At 51.9% G+C, this 19,641-nt stretch overlaps 1 protein-coding gene across 1 annotated transcript; it reads right to left on the bottom strand.

The window, feature by feature from the left end:
* Nucleotides 1-12,820: 12,820 nt before the first annotated feature.
* LOC147602044 (uncharacterized) lies at nucleotides 12,821-18,616 on the bottom strand. Its single transcript, XM_086743051.1, has 5 exons — nucleotides 18,572-18,616; nucleotides 14,350-14,624; nucleotides 13,457-13,571; nucleotides 13,018-13,191; nucleotides 12,821-12,931 (listed from the first exon to the last, which is right to left on the bottom strand). The coding sequence occupies exons 1-5, from the start codon at nucleotides 18,614-18,616 to the stop codon at nucleotides 12,821-12,823; spliced, it is 720 nt and encodes a 239-aa protein (XP_086599177.1).
* Between the last annotated feature and the right edge of the window lie 1,025 nt (nucleotides 18,617-19,641).

The following is a 19,641-nucleotide window of genomic DNA, read 5'->3' on the forward strand; positions in this document are numbered from 1 at the left end:
AGGAGAAGCCAATCAATTGCAACATACAGCCAACAGATAATGAGCAACATGGAGAAAAAGTATAGGGGAAGAATCATACAGGTTCCAGCAGAGAAAAATAATCACCTCAGCTCCACCAAACAACCCAGAGCTCACCTTTCTTCTTAGTTTACCAACTTTGTTGGCCACCTCAGAACAGCTCTTTCTTCACCTCTGCCCTGGAAACTGAGCTGAGGCTCTCTCTTTCTCCCAGCATACTTCATCAGAATTGTCTGATATCTCTCCAGAAGCCTCTTCAGCCTGCATGGCAAATTAGTAAGGAAAGCATGAAGCAAAGCAAGTTGGCCTTTCTCACGTACTCTTATGTAAGCAGCACAGTCACGGCCTGCTTCATCTGTAAGGTGCTCGACAGGCCAGGAATTACTGAGAAGAGCCAGCCCTCCAGCATCACTTGGAGGGCCCAAAGTCTACCTGGATGGAGGAAGAAAAGACTCGCTTCCCTCCCAGGGGAACTGCAGGCAGTCTGCATTTGCAAGGCCTTTTGAAGCTTTTTAAAACCATAGGCTCATGCACAGGAGCACTGTGCAAGATCGAATGCGGGGCTTGAATTTGCTCACAGACCGTTACGTACGTGCTTTTACATCAGAGTTCAGTAAAGCTTGACTTCTACTCAACGTGACATTTCTTTAAAGCACTAAAAAGCCATGCCTGCTATGTTCTTCCTCCAGCACAGTGTTCCTTCTCCGCATTTCGTCCAGAAGTGCTTCTGACTGGCATTTCAACTTGACCGCCTGCTTCACTTTCTTGCTTTCACTCTGACATTTTCAAAATAGAAAAGATACATCACACGAGGAGCACAGGAACAGGATCCTTATGCAGAAGGTGCAGACAGTGTTCTCCACAAAGAAGGTAACACGACTCTCCCAAGTCCAGTCTCCTCTTGGAACTCTCAACCACAGATCTGCAACTGAAGGTACCAAATCCCTGGTACTGCATGACTGTCTGAAGTGCTGCCTGAGGTCTCAACCTCACAACTGGTCTAAAGCAGACAATACTTAAGCCGGTGCATTATTGTCAACCCCCTAACAAAGACGGCATGAAGTAGGATTTGTGATAGCATAATGGGACAACTCTCAAAGCCGGAAAGCTGGGGAATGGGCCAGCAGGACTTTCAGAGCAGCCTCTACTCAGTAGAACAGAGGAACTGACCTCTCCTAGGCTTTTCAGGAAAACCTCATCTTACAAATTCCTCACAGGATTATGGAGCTAGGCTCTGTAGCCCATGAAGAGGGAAGGCTCCGACAAGCTTCCTGAGGCAGAGGATGGCAGCTCTTTCTGAAGGGCTTCAATGGTCTTGGCTTGTTGCCGGACTGTGGCTTCCAGCCTGGCCTTTCCAACTTGGAGCCTGAAAAGGAAGTACAGGACTTATGACGGAAGTCCACCAGAGCACAAATCCCAAAAGAGGAATGTGAAAGGACCTCATCTAAGCCAAAAGCATCTTTGAAAATTGTGTAGTATTGTCTCGCTGCGGCGCAAGAAGAGAGTCCTGTTGTTTTCACACAATGGCAGAAAGCGAAGCCTTGCTCCACTGTGTTGGTTCCTTATCGTTGCCTGCGTTCTTCCAGCTCTTGGACACCCGCAGTTCCATAAGGCGAGGTCAGAAGGCCCTGCATGTTCCTGGAAGTGGTTAGCTCCCTCTCTTTATTCTTTGTGGCGTCCTTCAGGGACTCGGCATAACACTCAGTCCAGATACGCCGTTCTTTCAATTCCTGCCGCTGTCAGACCGCAACAAGAATCCTCAGTAGCCAGCTTAGCTTTGATAAAAAGGAGTGGACTGCTTTGACTTTCACGTCAACTGCCAAAAGCCATGTTACTTCTTGACCTTCTACACAGGGGCCCCTGTCCTACATCTACATTGATTTCCTACAGTGCTTCCTAAATGCTGCCCCAACACTCCTTGTCCTCCTCTCTCAAGGGCTCCAAACACTTTGCAGCCCCTTGTTGGCTACTCCAACCCAGTTAGAAGCTCCTTCTGCTCCTGAAGTGGCTTTTCAACTCCATAACAATGATGATGTCATGAGGGAATACAAGAAAGCACCGCCACAGCACTCCAGTATGCCTACTCTTTCTCCATCAGCACACACTCTGCTTCGCCAAACCCCAGAGAAGCAAATACATGTGCTCCATGAAACTTGAGAAGCAGCTCTCTGAAAGGAATACACACACCCTTGTCCATTTAAGGACAGAGCCACTTCACGGTTAGTGGCCTTTCTAATCGTAGGCGCCGCGCTTCTAAAACAAGGTGAGTCGCTTACATGTTTCTCAAGCTACTCCTGTTGCAAAGGTGCCCAGGGTACTAAGGCCACCTTAGCGCAGCCCTCCGCTGTTGCTTCCAGCGGTGCAAACAGCCAGGCACCAAAGGCAGCGGTGCTGTTCCCTCCCAGCCCCCTCATCACAGCTAGGCGTGTGCTGAACCAGCCTGGGTTACACCAGACCCCCAGGAATGGATCAGTTCCCCACTCTGGTTTGCTCCCAGAAAGGCCGGGGCCCCTGCAAAGAGCCAAGAGACGGGCTTTGTCCATACCTTAGCTTTAGACCTGTCCAGTTGCTTCTGCAGCTGCAGTTTTCAGGTGCCTGCTGTAGTGCTTCTTAGATTTGAGTGAAGCTTCTGCCAGGGAGTTCTTTCTGAAAGCGTTGGTAAGCTCCTGCTGCAGCTGCCTGACCCACATCTAAAGAAATGGTATTCCCTGAGCACGGAGAGATCAGTAAGAAGATGACAACGTGAGGGATGCTTTAACTCATGGGATGATGTCACTAGATCGGTCTTCAGGGTGGCCTGGAGGCTGAGGGAGGTGGTTCTCCCCTTCTACTCTGCTGTCATGAGACCCCACCTAGAGTACTGCATCCAGCTCTGGGGTGGCCTGCAGAGCTGCTCTTCAAAAGGCATATTTGCTCCATTTTTAAAATATTCATATCGCTCCTGTGTTGGGCAAGGCTTTGGATTAAAATACAGCAGATGTGTCACCGATGTGTCACCGAAGAGTTTTCTCTCTTTATGCAGCTCTTCTGCTTCACAACGCGAACAAGAGGAGGTCCAAAATACACTTCAGGTCCAGAATCACTAAAGTCCTCCTAGCAGCACTTGAAAATGAACTCAGTACGAAGAAAAGCTCTCTGTACGGAGATCGGCCTTTAACAGTCACCTGTCTGTAGCCTCGACAATCTGCCTGAGTTGAAGCATCCTTCTTTAGCTGAAGCTCTTCTCTGCCCGGTGCAGAAATCTGAGCGAACAAGAACAGAGAAAGACCGCGAGGGAGGAAAGGAATCCCCAGCAACACGACAGCATCACAGCGCATTTCAGCACTGGGGCTACAGAAGCGTTACTTCTGCATTACCTGTGGAAGAGAAAGTAACTCATTCTCAGAAGAGGAGTCAAAATCTTCCTCTTGCAGAGCTTCTGCTTCTGGCAAGACACACAAAGAAGAGGTACGAAGCGTGCCTCTTTCACTCTGCTTTTCCCTATCGGCTTCACTCCAGAGAAGCTTACAGAAGCTTACACTTAGTCCCAACAGAAAGTTACCATTGCCACACTCCTCGGCAATGGACTGCATACAGGGCTATCAGTGCCACTGTGTTAGGCGTCTCTATTGAGCAGGGCTTTCAAAATGGGCCAAGGTACACCTGCCCAAGATAGAGAGGTAGAGGAGTAGACAGATGGAGCAAAATGTCTAGGCTGTATGCCCCATGGGCAACCGCTTGACACTGACTGGATGTGGAGAAGAGACCTATGTGCTGGCCAAGGAGGCCAACAGCATCCTGGCTTGTATGAGGATTAGTCTGGGCAGCAGGGCTAGGGAAGTGATTGTCCCTTTGGACTCGGCACTTGGGAGGCCACACCTTGAAAGCTGGGTTTAGTTTTGGGCCCCACACTGCAAGAGGTGGTGGTGAGGTGGGCGTCGCTGTCTTTGCCCAAGAGGGATTTGATAGCAGCATAGGAAATGGCCTCAAGTTGGGCCAGGGGAGGTTTAGCTGGCATCTTAGGAAAGACTTCATTGCTGGAAGGCTTATGGAGCACTGGAACAGGCTGGCCAGGGAAGTGGTTGAGTCACCGTCCCCGGAGGTGTTCAGAAGATGCCTAGATGTGGTACTTAGGGACACGGTTTAGGGGTGGGCATGGCAGTGTAACATTTGCGGTTGGACTCAATGATCTTCAGGGACTTTTCCCACCACAATGATTCTGGGTCTAGGATTCTACCTCAGAATCAAAAGAGGAATCCTCATCTTCCTCTTGTTCTGCTCCCGCCGCTGGCAAGGCACCTACGAAAGAGGAAAGAAGCGCAATGCTGCTGTGAGTGCTTATTTCACTCTGCTTTTCCCTGTCCGCTTCAGTCCAGAGAAGCTTACAAAGGTAACCATTAGTCCACCAGGAAATTACCATTGCTGGGCTCCTCTGCAACTGGCTCCCAGCGGGCTCCATAGTGGACTGCATCAGGAAGCACCATGGTTGTTGGCCCAGTTTTTGGACCTTCAGCATCCGACTGTGTAGATTAAAAGACATGCGTGAAAACTGGCACAGACTCATCCCGAACCCACTTCCACTTGCAAAGCTCTTGCTTCAGCCAACACCCATAACGTTGTATCAGGTGACGGAAAGGAGAACGGCAAACAGAAGCAGCGTGTTAGGCATCTCTGTGGAGCAGGGCTTTCAAAAGGAACTGAAGAACACCTGCCCAAGAGACAGAGAGGAAGTAGACAGAGGGAGCAAAGCGTCTAGGCTGTATACCCCATGGGCAACCGCTTGACACGGACTGGATGTGGAGAAGAGACCTATGTGGAGGAAAAACAGCAATCCTCACAGCGCCAGCCTGGTAGGATTTCAGAGGATCATAACTGGTGGGAAGCTTTACTGCTTCAATCCTGTACTACAAGTCCAGCTCAAAGGACAGCTGGTAGGAGAGCCGAGTCATTAGCTTGACCTCCTTCATCCCAGTCCAAACTGAGGAGCTTGCCTGCAGCAGCGGCATGGCAAGGTCCCAGTTTGGAGCATGTGGCGGAGGCAGCAGTAGAGAGAAATGAGACCAAAAGCAAGGGAGGCCAGGGAGACCCCAGGGAGTCCTTCTTAGATAGGGAAGAGTGGCTGCAAAGCTGCCTGGTGGAAAGGGATGTGGGGGTGTTGTTTGACGGGTGCCTGAATATGAGGCGGCAGTGTGGCCAGCTGGCCAAGGAGGCCAACAGCATCCTGGCTTGTATGAGAAACAGTGTGGGCAGCGGGGCTAGGGAAGTGATTGTCCCTTTGGACTCGGCACTTGGGAGGCCACACCTTGAACACTGGGTTTAGTTTTGGGCCCCTCACTAGAAGAAAGACATTGCGGTGCTGTAGTTTGTGTACAGAAGAGCAAGCAAGGTGGTGAAGGGTCTGGAGGACAAGTCCTGTGAGCAGCGCTGCAGGGAAGTGGGGTTGTTTAGTCAGGAGAAAGGGAGGCCGAGGGGAGACCTTCTCGCTCTACAACTACCTGACCGGAAGTGGTAGTGAAGTTGGCATCGCTCTCTTTGCCCAAGAGGGATGTGACAGCAGCATAGGAAATGGCCTCAAGTTGGACCAGGGGAGGTTTAGCTGGGATCTTAGGAAAACTTTATTTGCTGGAAGGCTTATGGAGCACTGGAACAGGCTGGCCAGGGAAGTGGTTGAATCATCATCTCCGGAGGTGTTCAGAAGATGCGTGGATGTGGTGCTTAGGGACACGGTTTAGGGGTGGGCATGGTAGAGTAAGGTTTACGATTGGACTCGATGATCTTCAGGGACTTTTCCCACCACAGTGATTCTGGTTCTATGACTCTTCCTCGAAATCAAAAGAAGAGTCCTCATTTTCCTCTTGTTCTGCTTTCACTGCTGGCAAGGCACCTACAAAGGACGTCAGAAGCTTTTCACTCTGCTTTTCCCTGTCCACTTCAGTCTAGAGAAGGTTCTTCTAGACTTCTAGACTTAGACTTAGACACTTTCTTCGAGACTTCGACACTTCTACACTTCACTACTCTTCACTTCATTCAACAGAATACACATTCGCCGGAACACACATCCACGGAACCGACATCGAGACGGCCAACACCGGCCGGATCGTTCCCCCATCAAGCGAACTGGACTGTCAGGACGCCGCAGCTCTGTGGCGGTAGCTATTACAACTGAAACTCTTTTCCCTCTTTCCTTCCTTTCTCTCCTTTCTCTTCCATTTACAAACTTCTTATCGGGTTAATAAAGTTACCCGGCACTTGACTCCGTTTTGAGTCTTAATTCTGTTCTCGAGAATACGAACAAAACCACGCTCCGGTGTGTGAGAGGTCGGTCCAGCCGCCCCTAGCCTCCCAGACTCGTCTGAGGTCGGCTAGAACGCAAGGGTGCCTTCCTCTCGTCCGAAATCGGAATGTGACATTATTTAATTGGCATAGTCGGCAGGATTCTCGGAGAAACAGAAAGTGTCCAGTTGCTTTATGAGAAATTCTAGTGTGTGTGTGTGTATGACTGAGACCTACGTTGGTACAAAGCAAGTGCAAAGTCCGGATCCGCGGTTCTGTTTGTCTGCGAGGAAAAGAACCGGAGAAGGACAGTGATAGAATTGGGCAAAAGACAAGCCCCTTTTGTGAAATTTGAAAGGTGTGTCCTCCTGAGAGTGTGGAGGGGGAATTGTGGTAAAAAAAATTGTGGTGCAGCCCTCTCAGGACGAAATAAATCCTCTTTTGTGACATAAGTGCTTTCGTGAGAAATTTGAAAGGTGTGTCCTCCTGAGAGTGTATGTTGGGGGGGAATTGTGGTAAAATTATGGTGTGGCCCCCCCCCCCCTTTTGTGAAATTTGAAAGGTGTGCCCTCCTGAGAGTGTGTGGGGGGGGAATTGTGGTTAAAATTGTGGTGCGGCCCTCTCAGGACGAAATAACCCCTCTTTGGTGAGATGGGTGCTTGCAAATGTGCAAATGTTTGTGATGAGATCCCCGCAGAAGAATTGTGGAGAGAAAATGACTCGTGTGGAGAGGTGGAGTTGAAGTTAGAAGATAAGGGAATCAGGCAAATCTACCCTCAGGGGGACTTGCAAAAAGCAAAAGAAATTGTAGAGAACCCCCCTCACATGTATCCCCTAGTTAAAACTGAATATGTGTATGAGGGAGAAACCGATAACCATCCCCAAGTTGTTACTAAAGAGGTTCCGTTTACAGCAACTGAGTTGGCAAAATTAAGGAAGGATTTTGCAAGGACTTCAAAGGAATCGGACACAGAGGATGTCTGGAGAGTGTCGTTGTTGGGGGGGGTGGAATCTTGTTGTCAGAAAAGGAAGCGGAAGGATATTGGTGTCCAGGTGTATTTTTAACTACCGGCAATTATCGGGCCCCATGGTCTTTGACACAGAGGGCAGCATATTGGGCTGGGGGGCTGAACCCTTTGGAGAGGGGAGACCCCCTAGCCATCATGGGCACAGTGGGTCAACTGGTGGAGAGCGTGCAGAAGGCTGCTTGTTTGCAAATGATGTATGATAGAGAGCTCAAACCTAACCAGGGCTCTCCAATGATGATGCCTGTGGATCCCGAACAGATGACTCCTCTAATCTGAGGACTTCCTGATTCCCTGAAACCCATTGGGATCCAGCTACAGGGGAAGATACAAAGTACCCCTGTGGCAGACAGACTTACCGGTGCTCTGGAGGGAACAGTGACCCCTGATCATAGAAGGACAGGGAGGAAAGTGTGGACATGGGGAGAAGTAGCCCAAGAACTCATAAATTTTGGGAGGACATACGGTCCTGTTGGTGGATTCGGGCAAAACACTGAAACCAGAGCTGTAAGAGCCACAGAAAAAGGTGAAGGCTGGCCAGCACTGGTCAAGAGAAGTCACGATTTTAAGTCGGTCCGACTTACTGATCCTGGGAGAGGGAGACCCCTCGGCCGTCAGGAATGGCAGCAACCGGGACTCCAGACAGGTATTCCCCGAGATGTAATGGATGGGCTTCCAACACAGAAATTAGAGAAACTTGTACAAACAGGATCGGGGCAAAAAGTCAATTTTGGAACAACCCCTAGTGCCCCACCATGGATAGACCTTGGGGAAGAAACTGATGCAGAAAAGAGGGTGATGGGAAACTACTTCCTCCGTTCCCCGAAGGTGGGGGGGGAAACGGAGGGTGGATGTTTATAAAACAACTCACCTTAAATGTGAAAGGGGATTTGTTGATTACAGTGGCTGTAGGGCCACAGAAAAAAACAGTAACCTTTTTAATTGACACAGGAGCACAAATCACCGCACTGATGCAGAGTGAGGCGGAGCAATGTGGAATTTTGACTTTGTCGAAAAAACTTCTTCCTTCTAAACAAGCAGAAACAGCCCCCCCCGCCCCCCGCCTTGTATTATACTGTGCCTAATTCAATTAATCCAAAGCGTGGTGACTCGCATGCAAGCGGCCACTGTGACTTCACCTGATGGGGTTAAACATATCAGGTTTGTACGGCAAACCAAACACGTAACTGTTAGAATCATATAACTTTGAAGGCAAACCTGGAAACCTACCTAAAACTTTTTTTTTAGGAAAATATTGGGACTCACGGGGTGGGAAAAATATTATTGATATTTAAATCTATGGTTTTGATGATTACTATAGTCATGGTTAATCTATTAATCTTTATTTGTGTTATATGTATGATTTTGAATAGGTTATTTGACATCATTGGATCTGTGAACATCATATCCACAAATTGCTATATGTGACCTGGATTAAGGTATGTTACCTTGGGGTGGTCGATATTAAAAATGAAGAAACCCCTCAACGTATCATACAACAATATAAACCCATTTTGTGGCCATACGTATATTATAAGCATAACTAAGTCCCTTCACCCCCCCTTCCCTCTTCTTTTTTTTCCCCCTTCAACCTTGGTGAGCGATGCTGAGCCACAGGGTGGTGATAGAGACTGAAAAGGTTAATTAATGTCTCAACATCGCTAGACGATGGAAAGATATGAGATTTTGTTTGGTTGGGGTTTTTTTTTGTTTGTTTTCTTTTGGTTTGTGGTTTTTTTTTTTCTTTTTGGAACCACCATGGGTCCACGGGGTGATATAAAATTGACAGCAAATTTATAGTGTCATTGTTTATTGACTGTGCTCTGAGTTGGAGGCAGGGAAATCCATTTTCCTGCTGTGTATCCAGACCCCCGTTCCGGTGGGCCAGAATTCCACAGCCACAAGCTCCACGAGGACTTGGTCGCCAGCCTCACCAAAAAGCAAAAACTGAACTGTTTTGCCAAAGAAAAGAAATGGTTGCAGAAGTGAACAAAATGCTTAACATTTTGATGGTGCTTTATCTTGAGGCGTTTATGATGTTGTGCATTGCTATAGTTTTGGTGGTTTATCTTTGTTTATCTTATGATTGTCCTTGTAAACAATTACTTGCTTCTTCTGATCCCCCAGAGCCATAAGCCTCAAACTTGGCCTGGGACAAATTTTTAGTTGTAAGATAAATGTTGATATGTTAATGTTCTGGTTTTGTAATTTACTTAGATAAGATATTGTTAATTAAATCGAAGTATCTAGCATTTATATCTCTTTGTACACTAAATGATAAACAATAATGTTCAGAATTGCATATATCTTTTTTCTTTCTTTTATTCTTCTTCTCTTTTTTATTATTTTCTTTCTCCTTTCCTCTATCATTTATGCCACCATGGAACTCCGTCTCTGAGGCAACAATGTTGAGCCACGGGGTGGTGTAAAAGACTGTGTCAAACATTTGTCTCAACATTGTTGAAACAGCAAACCACCACCCGAGCAATGGCTTCCCGTTATTTTGCAAGGCAACTCCTGTTGTCTTGCAAAACGTGAATGGAGAGCTGGTTCCGAGAAATCTAGCCCTATCCCCCCAACCCACCCCCCCCCTCGTAACCCCCCTCCCACCGCCCGCATGTGTATCGCCCGGTAATGCGCATGTGTTGTTTGACGGGTGCCTGAATATGAGGCAGCAGTGTGGCCAGCTGGCCAAGGAGGCCAACAGCATCCTGGCTTGTATGAGAAACAGTGTGGGCAGCGGGGCTAGGGAAGTGATTGTCCCTTTGGACTCGGCACTTGGGAGGCCACACCTTGAACACTGGGTTTAGTTTTGGGCCCCTCACTGCAAGAGGTGGTGGTGAGGTGGGCGTCGCTCTCTTTGCCCAAGAGGGATTTGATAGCAGCATAGGAAATGGCCTCAAGATGGGCCAGGGGAGGTTTAGCTGGGTTCTTAGGAAAGCTTTCATTGCTGGAAGGCTTATGGAGCACTGGAACAGGCTGGCCAGGGAAGTGGTTGAGTCACCGTCCCCGGAGGTGTTCAGAAGATGCATAGATGTGGTACTTAGGGACACGGTTTAGGGGTGGGCATGGCAGTGTAACATTTGTGGTTAGACTCAATGATCTTCAGGGACTTTTCCCACCACAATGATTCTGGGTCTAGGATTCTACCTCAGAATCAAAAGAGGAATCCTCATCTTCCTCTTGTTCTGTTCCCGCCGCTGGCAAGTCACCTACGAAAGAGGAAAGAAACGCGATGCTGCTGTGAGTGCTTATTTCACTCTGCTTTTCCCTGTCCGCTTCAGTCCAGAGAAGCTTACAAAGGTAACCATTAGTCCATCAGGAAATTACCATTGCCGGGCTCCTCTGCAACTGGCTCCCAGCGGGCTCCGTGGTGGACATCCGCTGTAACCATGACAATGGTTGGCCGAATACTTGGACCTTCATCATCTGACTGTGTAAATTAAGACGGGCGTGAAAACCAGCACAGCATGGCAAGGTCCCGGTTCGGAGCGTGCGGAGGAAGCTGAAGCAGAGGGAAATGAGACCAAAAGCAAGGGAGGCCAGTGGGGCCCCACTGCCTTCCCTTCAGAGAAGGTACCTCATAATCAGAAGGGGAATCAAACTGTTCCTCCTGCTGTGCTCCTGCTGCTGGCAAGACTCCTAGAGAGGGTGTAAGAAGCACGTTGCTGCTGTTAGCTGCTATTTCAATCTGCCTTTCCACATCTCTCCACCCCTGCATTCCAGTCAGCGTTTACGCGTTCTCCTGCAGGCCACAGTGCATTGTCGTCATCACCTCCTTCATGGTGAAGGATCCTACCTGCTGTGGCCAGTGCAGGTGCGCCCAAGGGAAATTCAGCAGGCTTCCCAGAGCAAGAGCTGTCAAGTACTGCTGCGCCTTCTGTGCCTCCCGCAGAACAATCTCCCGTCCTTTTGCAGCGCCCATATTCTTCCAGTTGCTTTGCAGTGCTATATACAGAAGGGAAGGAAATGCATTCTGTAAAAACACACCCCCCCACACACTTTCATCCACGCTCTACTGAAAGAGCAACAGGCATTCGTGAGCCATCCTACACATATTCCTAGCCATCTGCAGAGAGTTACACCTCCTCTCCATTTCCAGGGCCAGGAAGCTTAAAAAGTCCCCCGGCAGACAGACATCTAAGAACAAGGCTTCTACCTCAGCAGGACGCTATCCTAACGCTGCAGCAACACTTCGTCACCTTTCAAGCCAGGGTGATGTCTCCTCAAACCCAGTCCTGACTTTGAACGGGTTTGGAAATTCCCATGGTTGGTGTGAGGACCTGAGAGGTTACAGACCTCCTAGGTGGCATATCAAGAGCCCAACAAAGACTGCGGTTGCATTCCAGGCACTGCAGGGGTTCAGTACATTGCATAGGTGTTATCTTCTAACAACCCTGGCAGAGGGTCAGTTGGGGATCTGGAGAGAGACCACTTTCAGGTTTGCCTCGTAAGCAGAACTAGAAACAAAACAAAAAAAACCCAAACAAACAAGAAAAGAAAATATAAAAACCGTGTGCCTGACCAAGGCTGCTGTGCAAAGTGGTGCATTAGCACAAGACTGGTACTGTGCCAGAAGCCTGGAGGGAAGGAATGACCATCTTGTTTTGCTACAGCAACCCTCAAACATGCTTGAACTCAGAGGATATCATTTAGATCCCCTCTGAAACAAAAGGCAGGTAGTTGCGAGTCAGTTTGGTGGAGTGAAGCTTGGCAGCACACTTGGGAGAATTCTCAGGGAGAACTGTGGGGGAAAGTTTTCCTCAACCTACAAATCCACTCTTGACAGGGAAAGAGATGCATCAGAAGATGTCACTGAGCCCGGCTTCAACAAAGGTCTCAACACTTCATTCAACCCTGCTGATGGCACCAAAAAGGGCCCTACATCAGCACGGACACTCTGTCAGTGCAGCTGCTCTAACGAGGATGTCAACCACTTACTCAGCATATGGAGATACTGTGGCATAATTCGTAACTGTGCAACCAAACACGTCTTTCTGAGAAGGATCAGCACCATGCCGAAGAAGTAGTCGTATGATATTCATATCCCCAACAACAGCAGCAAGCATAAGAATGGTCCTAAAGCATCCAAGAGATGATAGGAAATACATCAGCTTCTGCAGACATTGCACTGCCATTACTTCAGCCCCTCTTTGCTTCCCAAACAACTCGTTTCCCCTCTCCTAGAGCTGGAGTGAAAGCACAGCCAAACACACGGAAGCATCAGAGAATTCAGGATGCTGGGACCGCAGGAGGTCTCCAGGCCAACCACCTGCCCAGAGCAGACAGGGGAGTCTGTGCATGTGCGTCGGTGGCACCACAGCCAACGCTTTCTTGCAGTCCTCAGTGCGGCAATCGTCCCCTGAGGTGAGAGAGCCGCCGGGCGCGGGCCTGCTTTCACAAGTCACGCAGAAGGAGCTCCTTCTGCGCAGCTCCAGGTTCTTTTGCAAAGCTCATTCCGATGCCTCCCATCAGTCCAGCCTGAACAATGCTAAGGAGTCCCGTGCGCACTTTTGACAAAGCCTTCACCTTTCATGCTTATCTTGAGCGTGCACGTCAGCTCCTTTTTGAAGAAGCAACTCAATCATCTCCTGACAGCGCCTCGTGATCGCAACAGCAAGCGGAGTGTACCCGAACTGAAAGAGATATAATCTCCTTAGAATAACAGAGAAAAGTCAAGCAAGTGTTGAGAAGAGGAGCCTTACGCAAAATCCAAGCTTACATCATCCTTAGCATCGATATGGGCATTGTGCTCAAGTAACAGCTCCACTAGCGACTTGCTAGACATGATGGTAGCCAGGTGAAGGGCAGTGTTGCCGCTGGCACAGTGGAGGTCAGGGTTGGCACCGTGCTCCAGCAGAATAGCTGCGCATTCTTTGTGCCGGTGCTCTACTGCCTGGAAACAAGACAAAGGCAGAATAACTTCCAACGTCTACGTTTCTCTCTGTCAGAACTCCCGCATCTTCCCAACACTGGGAAGTACGAGCGTCTGCAAAGATCAGGCAACATATGCCCCATCCCCGCTGACTACAACCTGCCTGTTTCGTAGAATCACAGGATACAATTCTATGCAGACCTATGTAAAGAGTCACGCGAGGTACGTATCGCTCAGCGCGTAATCGATAAGCCCAACGTACAACAGCATAACACATTCCACGTACCTTCATCAGGGGCGACTTCTTATAGTTGTCGCGAGGGTTTAGCTTGCACTTCTGTCCTACCAGAAAGCGAACGACATCTGCATGGCCGTTCGCACAAGCAAGGTGCAGAGGCGTCCTAGGAATTAAAGATATTCAGTTAGCTGTCACAGGGAGACAGCTGAAGACATGGTTTCAGGCTGTGGAACTCGCCACATGGGGCCACAAAGCTCAGCTGCCAAAAGGAAGCCGAAAGCACGCTTTCTTGTTCAGAGCCGGTGGCAGCAGTTGCACACCCAAAGCCTGGGGCTGTCTAGGAGAAGTCCCCAAGAGGGGACAGTTGAGTCAGGAGGCATTTCCTCAGCTGTGTCACTGAACCTGCCCAAGCAGGCTCTTGTGCCCAGGCCTCCAGCAGGACTGCCCAGCCACCCAGGCCAGCAAAAGGAGACCGCGTCTTGGCAGCCTGAAGTCTACGGAGGCTGCATAAGTCTGCGGAGACTGCGCAAGGCCCTGGGTTTTCCCCGGATCAGTCCCGCGCCAGGCGTGCCCAGAGACGCAGGGGATGGGACCTGTAACAGCAAGGGGAAGCCGTGCCCTGCTCAAACAAGCCACTCAGTCTGGCGACAGGAAAGGAGCCGTCTGTGCCTGGCCGAAGGCCTGCTGAGCCGCACACAAGATTCACTACAGGCACCAGGCGGGCAGGGCAGGGCAGGGCAGGGCAGGGCAGGGCAGGGCAGGGCAGGGCAGGGCGGAGCGGAGCACCCGCCGGCTCCGGTCCCAGCTTGGGCAGGCCTCCGGCAAGGCCAGCGCTGTGGAGCCGGCCCTGCTCCGAGGGCGCTTGCGACCCCGCTGGGCTTTGCCGGCTCTTGCAGCCGGGGTGGGTGGAAGCTTTGCTAGGGGCAGTGCCCGGCCCTTACTGCTTGTTGGCGTCGCGCCCGTTGATGCGGAGTCTCCTCAGCCACCAGCGCCGCTGCAGCTGGGCCAGGTCGCCGTCGGCGGCCGCGCTGTGCAGCCCGCCCCGGCCCCTCTGCCGCTGCTCGGAGGCCCCGGCGGCGCCGGGCGCGGGAGCGCTGCCGGACGGCGGCCGCTGCCGCCCCCTCCTGAAGAGTCCGCGGAGGCTCTGCATGCTGCGGCGGGGACGAGGGCGCGGGCCGGCCCGGCGTGAGCAGCCGCAGCAGGCGGCCGGCGGGCTCTGGCGAGCCCCGGGACGGGAAGGGACGGGGAGAGGGCGGAGAGAGGGCGACAAGAGCCGAGAGGGGAGCCCCGAGCGGCGGCCGCGGCTCGCAGCCCCCGACGCTGCCAGCCCGAGACGCGCTGCCGGTCCCGCCGCGGCGGCGACAGCACTGAGCGGCGGCGGCTGCCGGGGGCGGCTTTCCAGCGGCAGCGGGGGGCGTCACAGAGGGCGCGGCGGGGGCGTCACAGGGTGACAGGCTGGCTGGAGGCTCCGTAAGTGTACGCAGACTGCGGAGTCTACGCTGCCTGCGGCGTCGGGGCGCCCCCGCGGCCGGGGGCTGCGGCAGTCGCCGAAGCGGCCCTCGCCTCGCCCGCTCCGCGTTTGCCCTCAGCGCGTGGCCGCGGAGCCTGGGGCTGCGGGTCCCCAAAAGCGGAGCCGGAGGCGGCCAGCGCCTGGCTCGGGCGGGCGGGGACGTCGGGCGGTCTCTCGCCTGGCTCTCGCCCTCACTCGCAGTGACCCCCCCGTCGGGGCTGGTGTGAACGCGCACCCCGCCGGGACGAGGCGCGCGCGCTGCCGTGGCCACATGTCCTGATACCGGGAATTAACTCTCTGCTAAATATTGCTTGATGTAGGGGAGTAACTGTCTGCATATTGCTTGATTCAGGAGGCTCGCTGTCTGCTGGACAACGCCTAACGATCCTGTTTGCATTGAAACTCGCTTAAGCTTGTCAGGGACCGGTATTTGTCCAGAAACTGGTATTTGTCGAGGACTGATACGTCCAGCAAAGGACAGGATAACGGGAGCTGCAATGTTGGTCAGAAGTCGTTAAGAAACTGCTGAAATCACCCAGTGAAAGGAGAGCGTGGGTGAATGACTGAAGTTCATCTGGAGGAAGAAGTGAACGACCACCAGACACAGATCTGAAATGCTTACGCAAGTGTTTTTGAATAACCCCGCCTCGCTCATGCATATGTATGTCTGTATTGTGCAATCCTATGAATATGTATACCTGCACCGTATACATTTTTGGTAAAATGTGCTGTCGGTGTGTGTGCTTTTGGAGGAGCGATCCCCCACGCACCCGGCGCCAAATAAACATGCCTGCTTTATAAGGCTCTCCGAGTTGTAGAGTTTGATCCGCGCGTCAGTCCCCCGGCGTGCTCTCCTGCCAGGCGGCTCAGCTCCTGCGATCCCGAGGAAAACGTGCGTCAGCTCCTCGGCACACAGTGCCAGGTGCGTGTAGCACGTGAGCCCTGCCCAGGCTCATTTGCTTCGTGTTGGCCATGGGCAAAGGCACCTTCTTTACACTGACACCAACACCCGAATTAGCCCGGCTGGGAAATTTCAAGTCGGGACGGTACAAAGCTCTGCAGATGACATCACAGGCGTTCCTGTTCACGGTTTCAGGGAAGGCTCCAACAAGCTTCCTGAGGCAGAGGCTGGCAGCTCTTTCTGAAGGGCTTCAATGGTCTTGGCTTGTTGCCGGACTGTGGCTTCCAGCCTGGCCTTTCCAACTTGGAGCCTGAAAAAGAAGTAGAGGCCTTCTCCCAGAAGTCCACCAGAGCACAAATCTCAGAAGAAGAGTGTGAAAGGACCTCATCTAAGCCAAAAGCATCTTTGAAAATTGTGTAGCATTGTCTCGCTGGGGCGCAAGAAGAGAGTCCTGTTGTTTTCACACAATGGCAGAAAGCGAAGCCTTGCTCCACTGTGTTGGTTCCTTATCGTTGCCTGCGTTCTTCCAGCTCTTGGACACCCGCAGTTCCACAAGGCGAGGTCAGAAGGCCCTGCATGTTCCTGAAAGCAGTTAGCTCCCTCTCCTTATTCTTTGTGGCGTCCTTCAGGGACTCGGCATAACCTGCGCTCCGGATGCGCCCGAGTGCTGAGCTGGAGGCAGCAGTGCCATGTGTGTAGGACAGACAGAACTGGCAGCAGCTGTGGGGGTTGTCAGGATAGCAAGAAAAGAAAATGTTCCCTTGCACTTGATTCCTGTGCTCTGTTCAGCTGTTGCTGCAGAACACAGAGGGTGGCTGGGGCAGTGCTATGCCAAGAAAGTCTCCTGCGTGGAGAAAAGACTCTTGCGCTTCCACCGGCTGCTTCTGGCACTGACACTCGCTCTCTGGGGAGAACCAGTGCAAGACATGCAAACCAAAAATATTGGCGTTTGTTTGGATGTATTGTTCCCTTGTGCCACCTGCTACCAGCTAGAGAAGAGATCCTGAGTCAGACCTTTTGAACTGCTTGTGTGGGAGTTCGGAAGCTACATAATGCCTAGCAGCTACCTGATGGTGGAGAGGAGGAGGAGCGAGGGCCAGAGCCAGTCTGGTCCTGCCTCATGCTGTCTTGTCACTGGAGCTGTCTCCCCCTGCCCCGCAGCAAAATCAGGGCAAGTGCTGCGCTCAGGAGTCTTTGAGTGGACTGCTGAGCAGCCAGATTTCTTCCGCTTACACATCACCACGGAGCTCGCTGCTGCCTTGGGAATCATAGAATAGTTAGGGTTAGAAGGGACCTGTAAAGGTCCCTTTCTTGGGACTTTGCAGCAGTGTTCCTTGGCAGAGCTCTCCTTCTCAAGTATGCGAAGAATGGGTGCGGTTTACTGTTTGAAGACACCTTTGGTGTCCTCCAAAGGCCGTTTTGGTTTTAGAGCCAGGACATCTGTTAACTCACGAGTGTGAAGGGTGTTTGCCTGGAGAGGAGGTGGAGCATTATGTCAGTCTGGTTTTGCCAAGTGCACTTTGTGTATTTGTGAAAGAGTGTCTTGTCAAAGTTGCAATGCCTAGCTAGCTACCTGCTTGTGTTTGCAGAGGTGGGGTCTGGGCCACGTGGACCTCCATAGCTGTCAGCTTCCACTGCAGCCCAGCCAGACCTGAAGCATGATGGTTCTTCTCCACTTGCAGGTCTCAAACTGCGCTGTGGGAAACAGAAGTCCCAAAAGTATAAAAATGCATCTGAATGTCAGCTTGGCAAGCTCTTAGCGGAAAGCCCAATGAGAGACTAGAACAACTCTGGCGAGTTGACCCTGCAGAGCTATGATACAGCTGGTGTTGCCTGGTGAGCAACCAGTGTCACAGGGGTCCTCTCGCTCTGCCTGAGGCTATGGCATAATTGTTGTCAGTGGTTTACGAAGCTGTCCCTCTTAGTTGCTTGTGGCTTCCCTCATGCTGCCTTCTGCATTGCACTGACAAAAGCATTTCTGCAGCAGCAAAGGGAACTACCTAGGGAAACTGTTTCAGCTGAGGGAGAGAGGGAGACTCATTTCTTTCTGCTGTAGCCCTCATTTCCAGAGTGGTGGCACTGCATGGCTTGGCCCAACCACCCAGAGGGTGGCACACCAATGCCTCTAGGGCACTTTCTCAGCAGCTTTCCTGAAGGTGTGCAGAAGAGATGAGGACCTGCTGGCTGGGGAGTTCGAGAAGTCCCCAAAGACTCTTTCCTCATGACCTGGGCTTGGAAATCAAGATTTGCCTGGCTAACTCTATGGCCATTCTTCACTGGCGGCAACACACATCACAAGATGACTTGGTGTCCGAGAAGGCTGTTGCCATCCTTGTGCCTGGAGACGCTGGATACAGTCTGCAGTTGTTTTGTCTGTTGCATGTAGCCCAAGGAAGACTACGGTTACAGCTCAGGTCAGACACGCGCATTAGAGCGGGCAGGACGTCTAGCCCAATAAAACAGTGCCTGCAGCGTGAAACTTCCGTGTCACTGGAGATATTTGGGCCTTGAAAGCACAGCATCCTTGAGGCTGGAAGGGACCTCATCTCATCCATCTAGTCTGTCCACGCCCTGCTCCAAGCAGAGTCAGCCAGGGCAGGTGGTGCAGGGCCACGTCCAGTTTGGAGCATCTCCAGGCATGGAGACTCCACAACCTCTCTGTGGCACAAATAAGCCACCAGCAGGCTGAGCCAGGGTGTCCAGCCCCACCCCAGGCCCCTGGGCCTCCAGCCCATAGGCCCAAGATGCTCACTGAGGCATAGGCAGAAGCCTCCAGGCCCTGCCTGAGCTCTGTCATGGCGTCGCTGGCTCCAGCTCTGTCTCAGCTGTGCCTGTGCCTGGCCGCGGACCACGCTGGTGTGTTGGATATCTGGAGAATCAAGGACACTTAGCGAACAATCCAGACCAAAAGGAGTTGTTATGTTTGTGAGCAGCAGGCTTCAAGGACATCGCGGAGGCCGTCTGTGAGAAAATGATGAAGCAACCTTGAAAGGAGGAGGAAAGGCTGGTGTACGTGACTGAAAGCAGAACGTGAAGCAGGATGCAGGTGGAGAGGACCGTGCACATGAACAAAGAGACTTAACGAATCATATTTTAGCTAAGAGCGCGTGCATGATCTAGTTAGCCAATTAGTAAAGAGCTTGTGCATGATAGGGAATTAGAAGGGCTATATTAACCGGGATGTATCAACAATAAAGCGGCATTTCCTTGATCATATTGGTCGTGTGCAGTGTCCGTGACTTCCGCATCAACACTGGTGCAGGCCCCAGCCCACAGGCTGTCTTCCCGGCCTGCCCTTGGCCTCCCCGCGGCCTTGCTTGGCCATCACTGGGCTGTGTCTGACCCTGCTTGCCACCCGTGGGTCTGAACCCCAGCCCGGCCTGGCCTGAATTCCTGGCTTGCCCGCAGAGCTGCTGCCTCTGCAGGCACTTGTTTGTCCCTCTGGGCTGTCTGCTGCCCTGGCTGCCCGCCCTGGCCCAACCCTGCTCCCCTCTCTCGGATAGGCCGAGGCTGGGCCCTGCCCTGCTGCCATGGGAGCCCCTTTGGCTCCCCGTCCCCGAGGGAGCAGCACAGCACCCTGCTTCCTGGCACCGCTCTCCCACCACCCTCAGAAAAGAAAAGGTTTTTCCTTAGGTTGAGGAGGGATTCCGCCTGCTCCAGCTTGTGCCCACTCCTTCACACCCTTCCCCTTGGCGAGCTCCAAATCCATCGGATCTCTGTGCGATCTGCAAAGCTTCCCTGGCTACCAGAAGCTCACCCAGCACCTTCTGCCCTGAGCACCAGGAGGATTGCTCTGAAAAGGCAGCAAGAGTCTGGTAACTG

Source organism: Chlamydotis macqueenii, chromosome 1 (assembly GCF_036417535.1).
Source record: "Chlamydotis macqueenii isolate bChlMac1 chromosome 1, bChlMac1.mat, whole genome shotgun sequence".
NCBI classification, from domain to species: Eukaryota; Metazoa; Chordata; class Aves; order Otidiformes; family Otididae; genus Chlamydotis; species Chlamydotis macqueenii.

Excerpts from the sequence above, each read along its gene's own strand:
- LOC147602044 (XM_086743051.1), bottom strand. The coding sequence starts at position 18,616 with ATGACAGAGCTCAGGCAGGGCCTGGAGGCTTCTGCCTATGCCTCA. Across the intron at positions 13,192-13,456 it reads AGAAGTCGCCCCTGATGAAG|GCAGTAGAGCACCGGCACAA; the intron begins GTACGTGGAATG and ends TCTTGTTTCCAG. Across the intron at positions 12,932-13,017 it reads ATATCGATGCTAAGGATGAT|TTCGGGTACACTCCGCTTGC; the intron begins GTAAGCTTGGAT and ends TATCTCTTTCAG.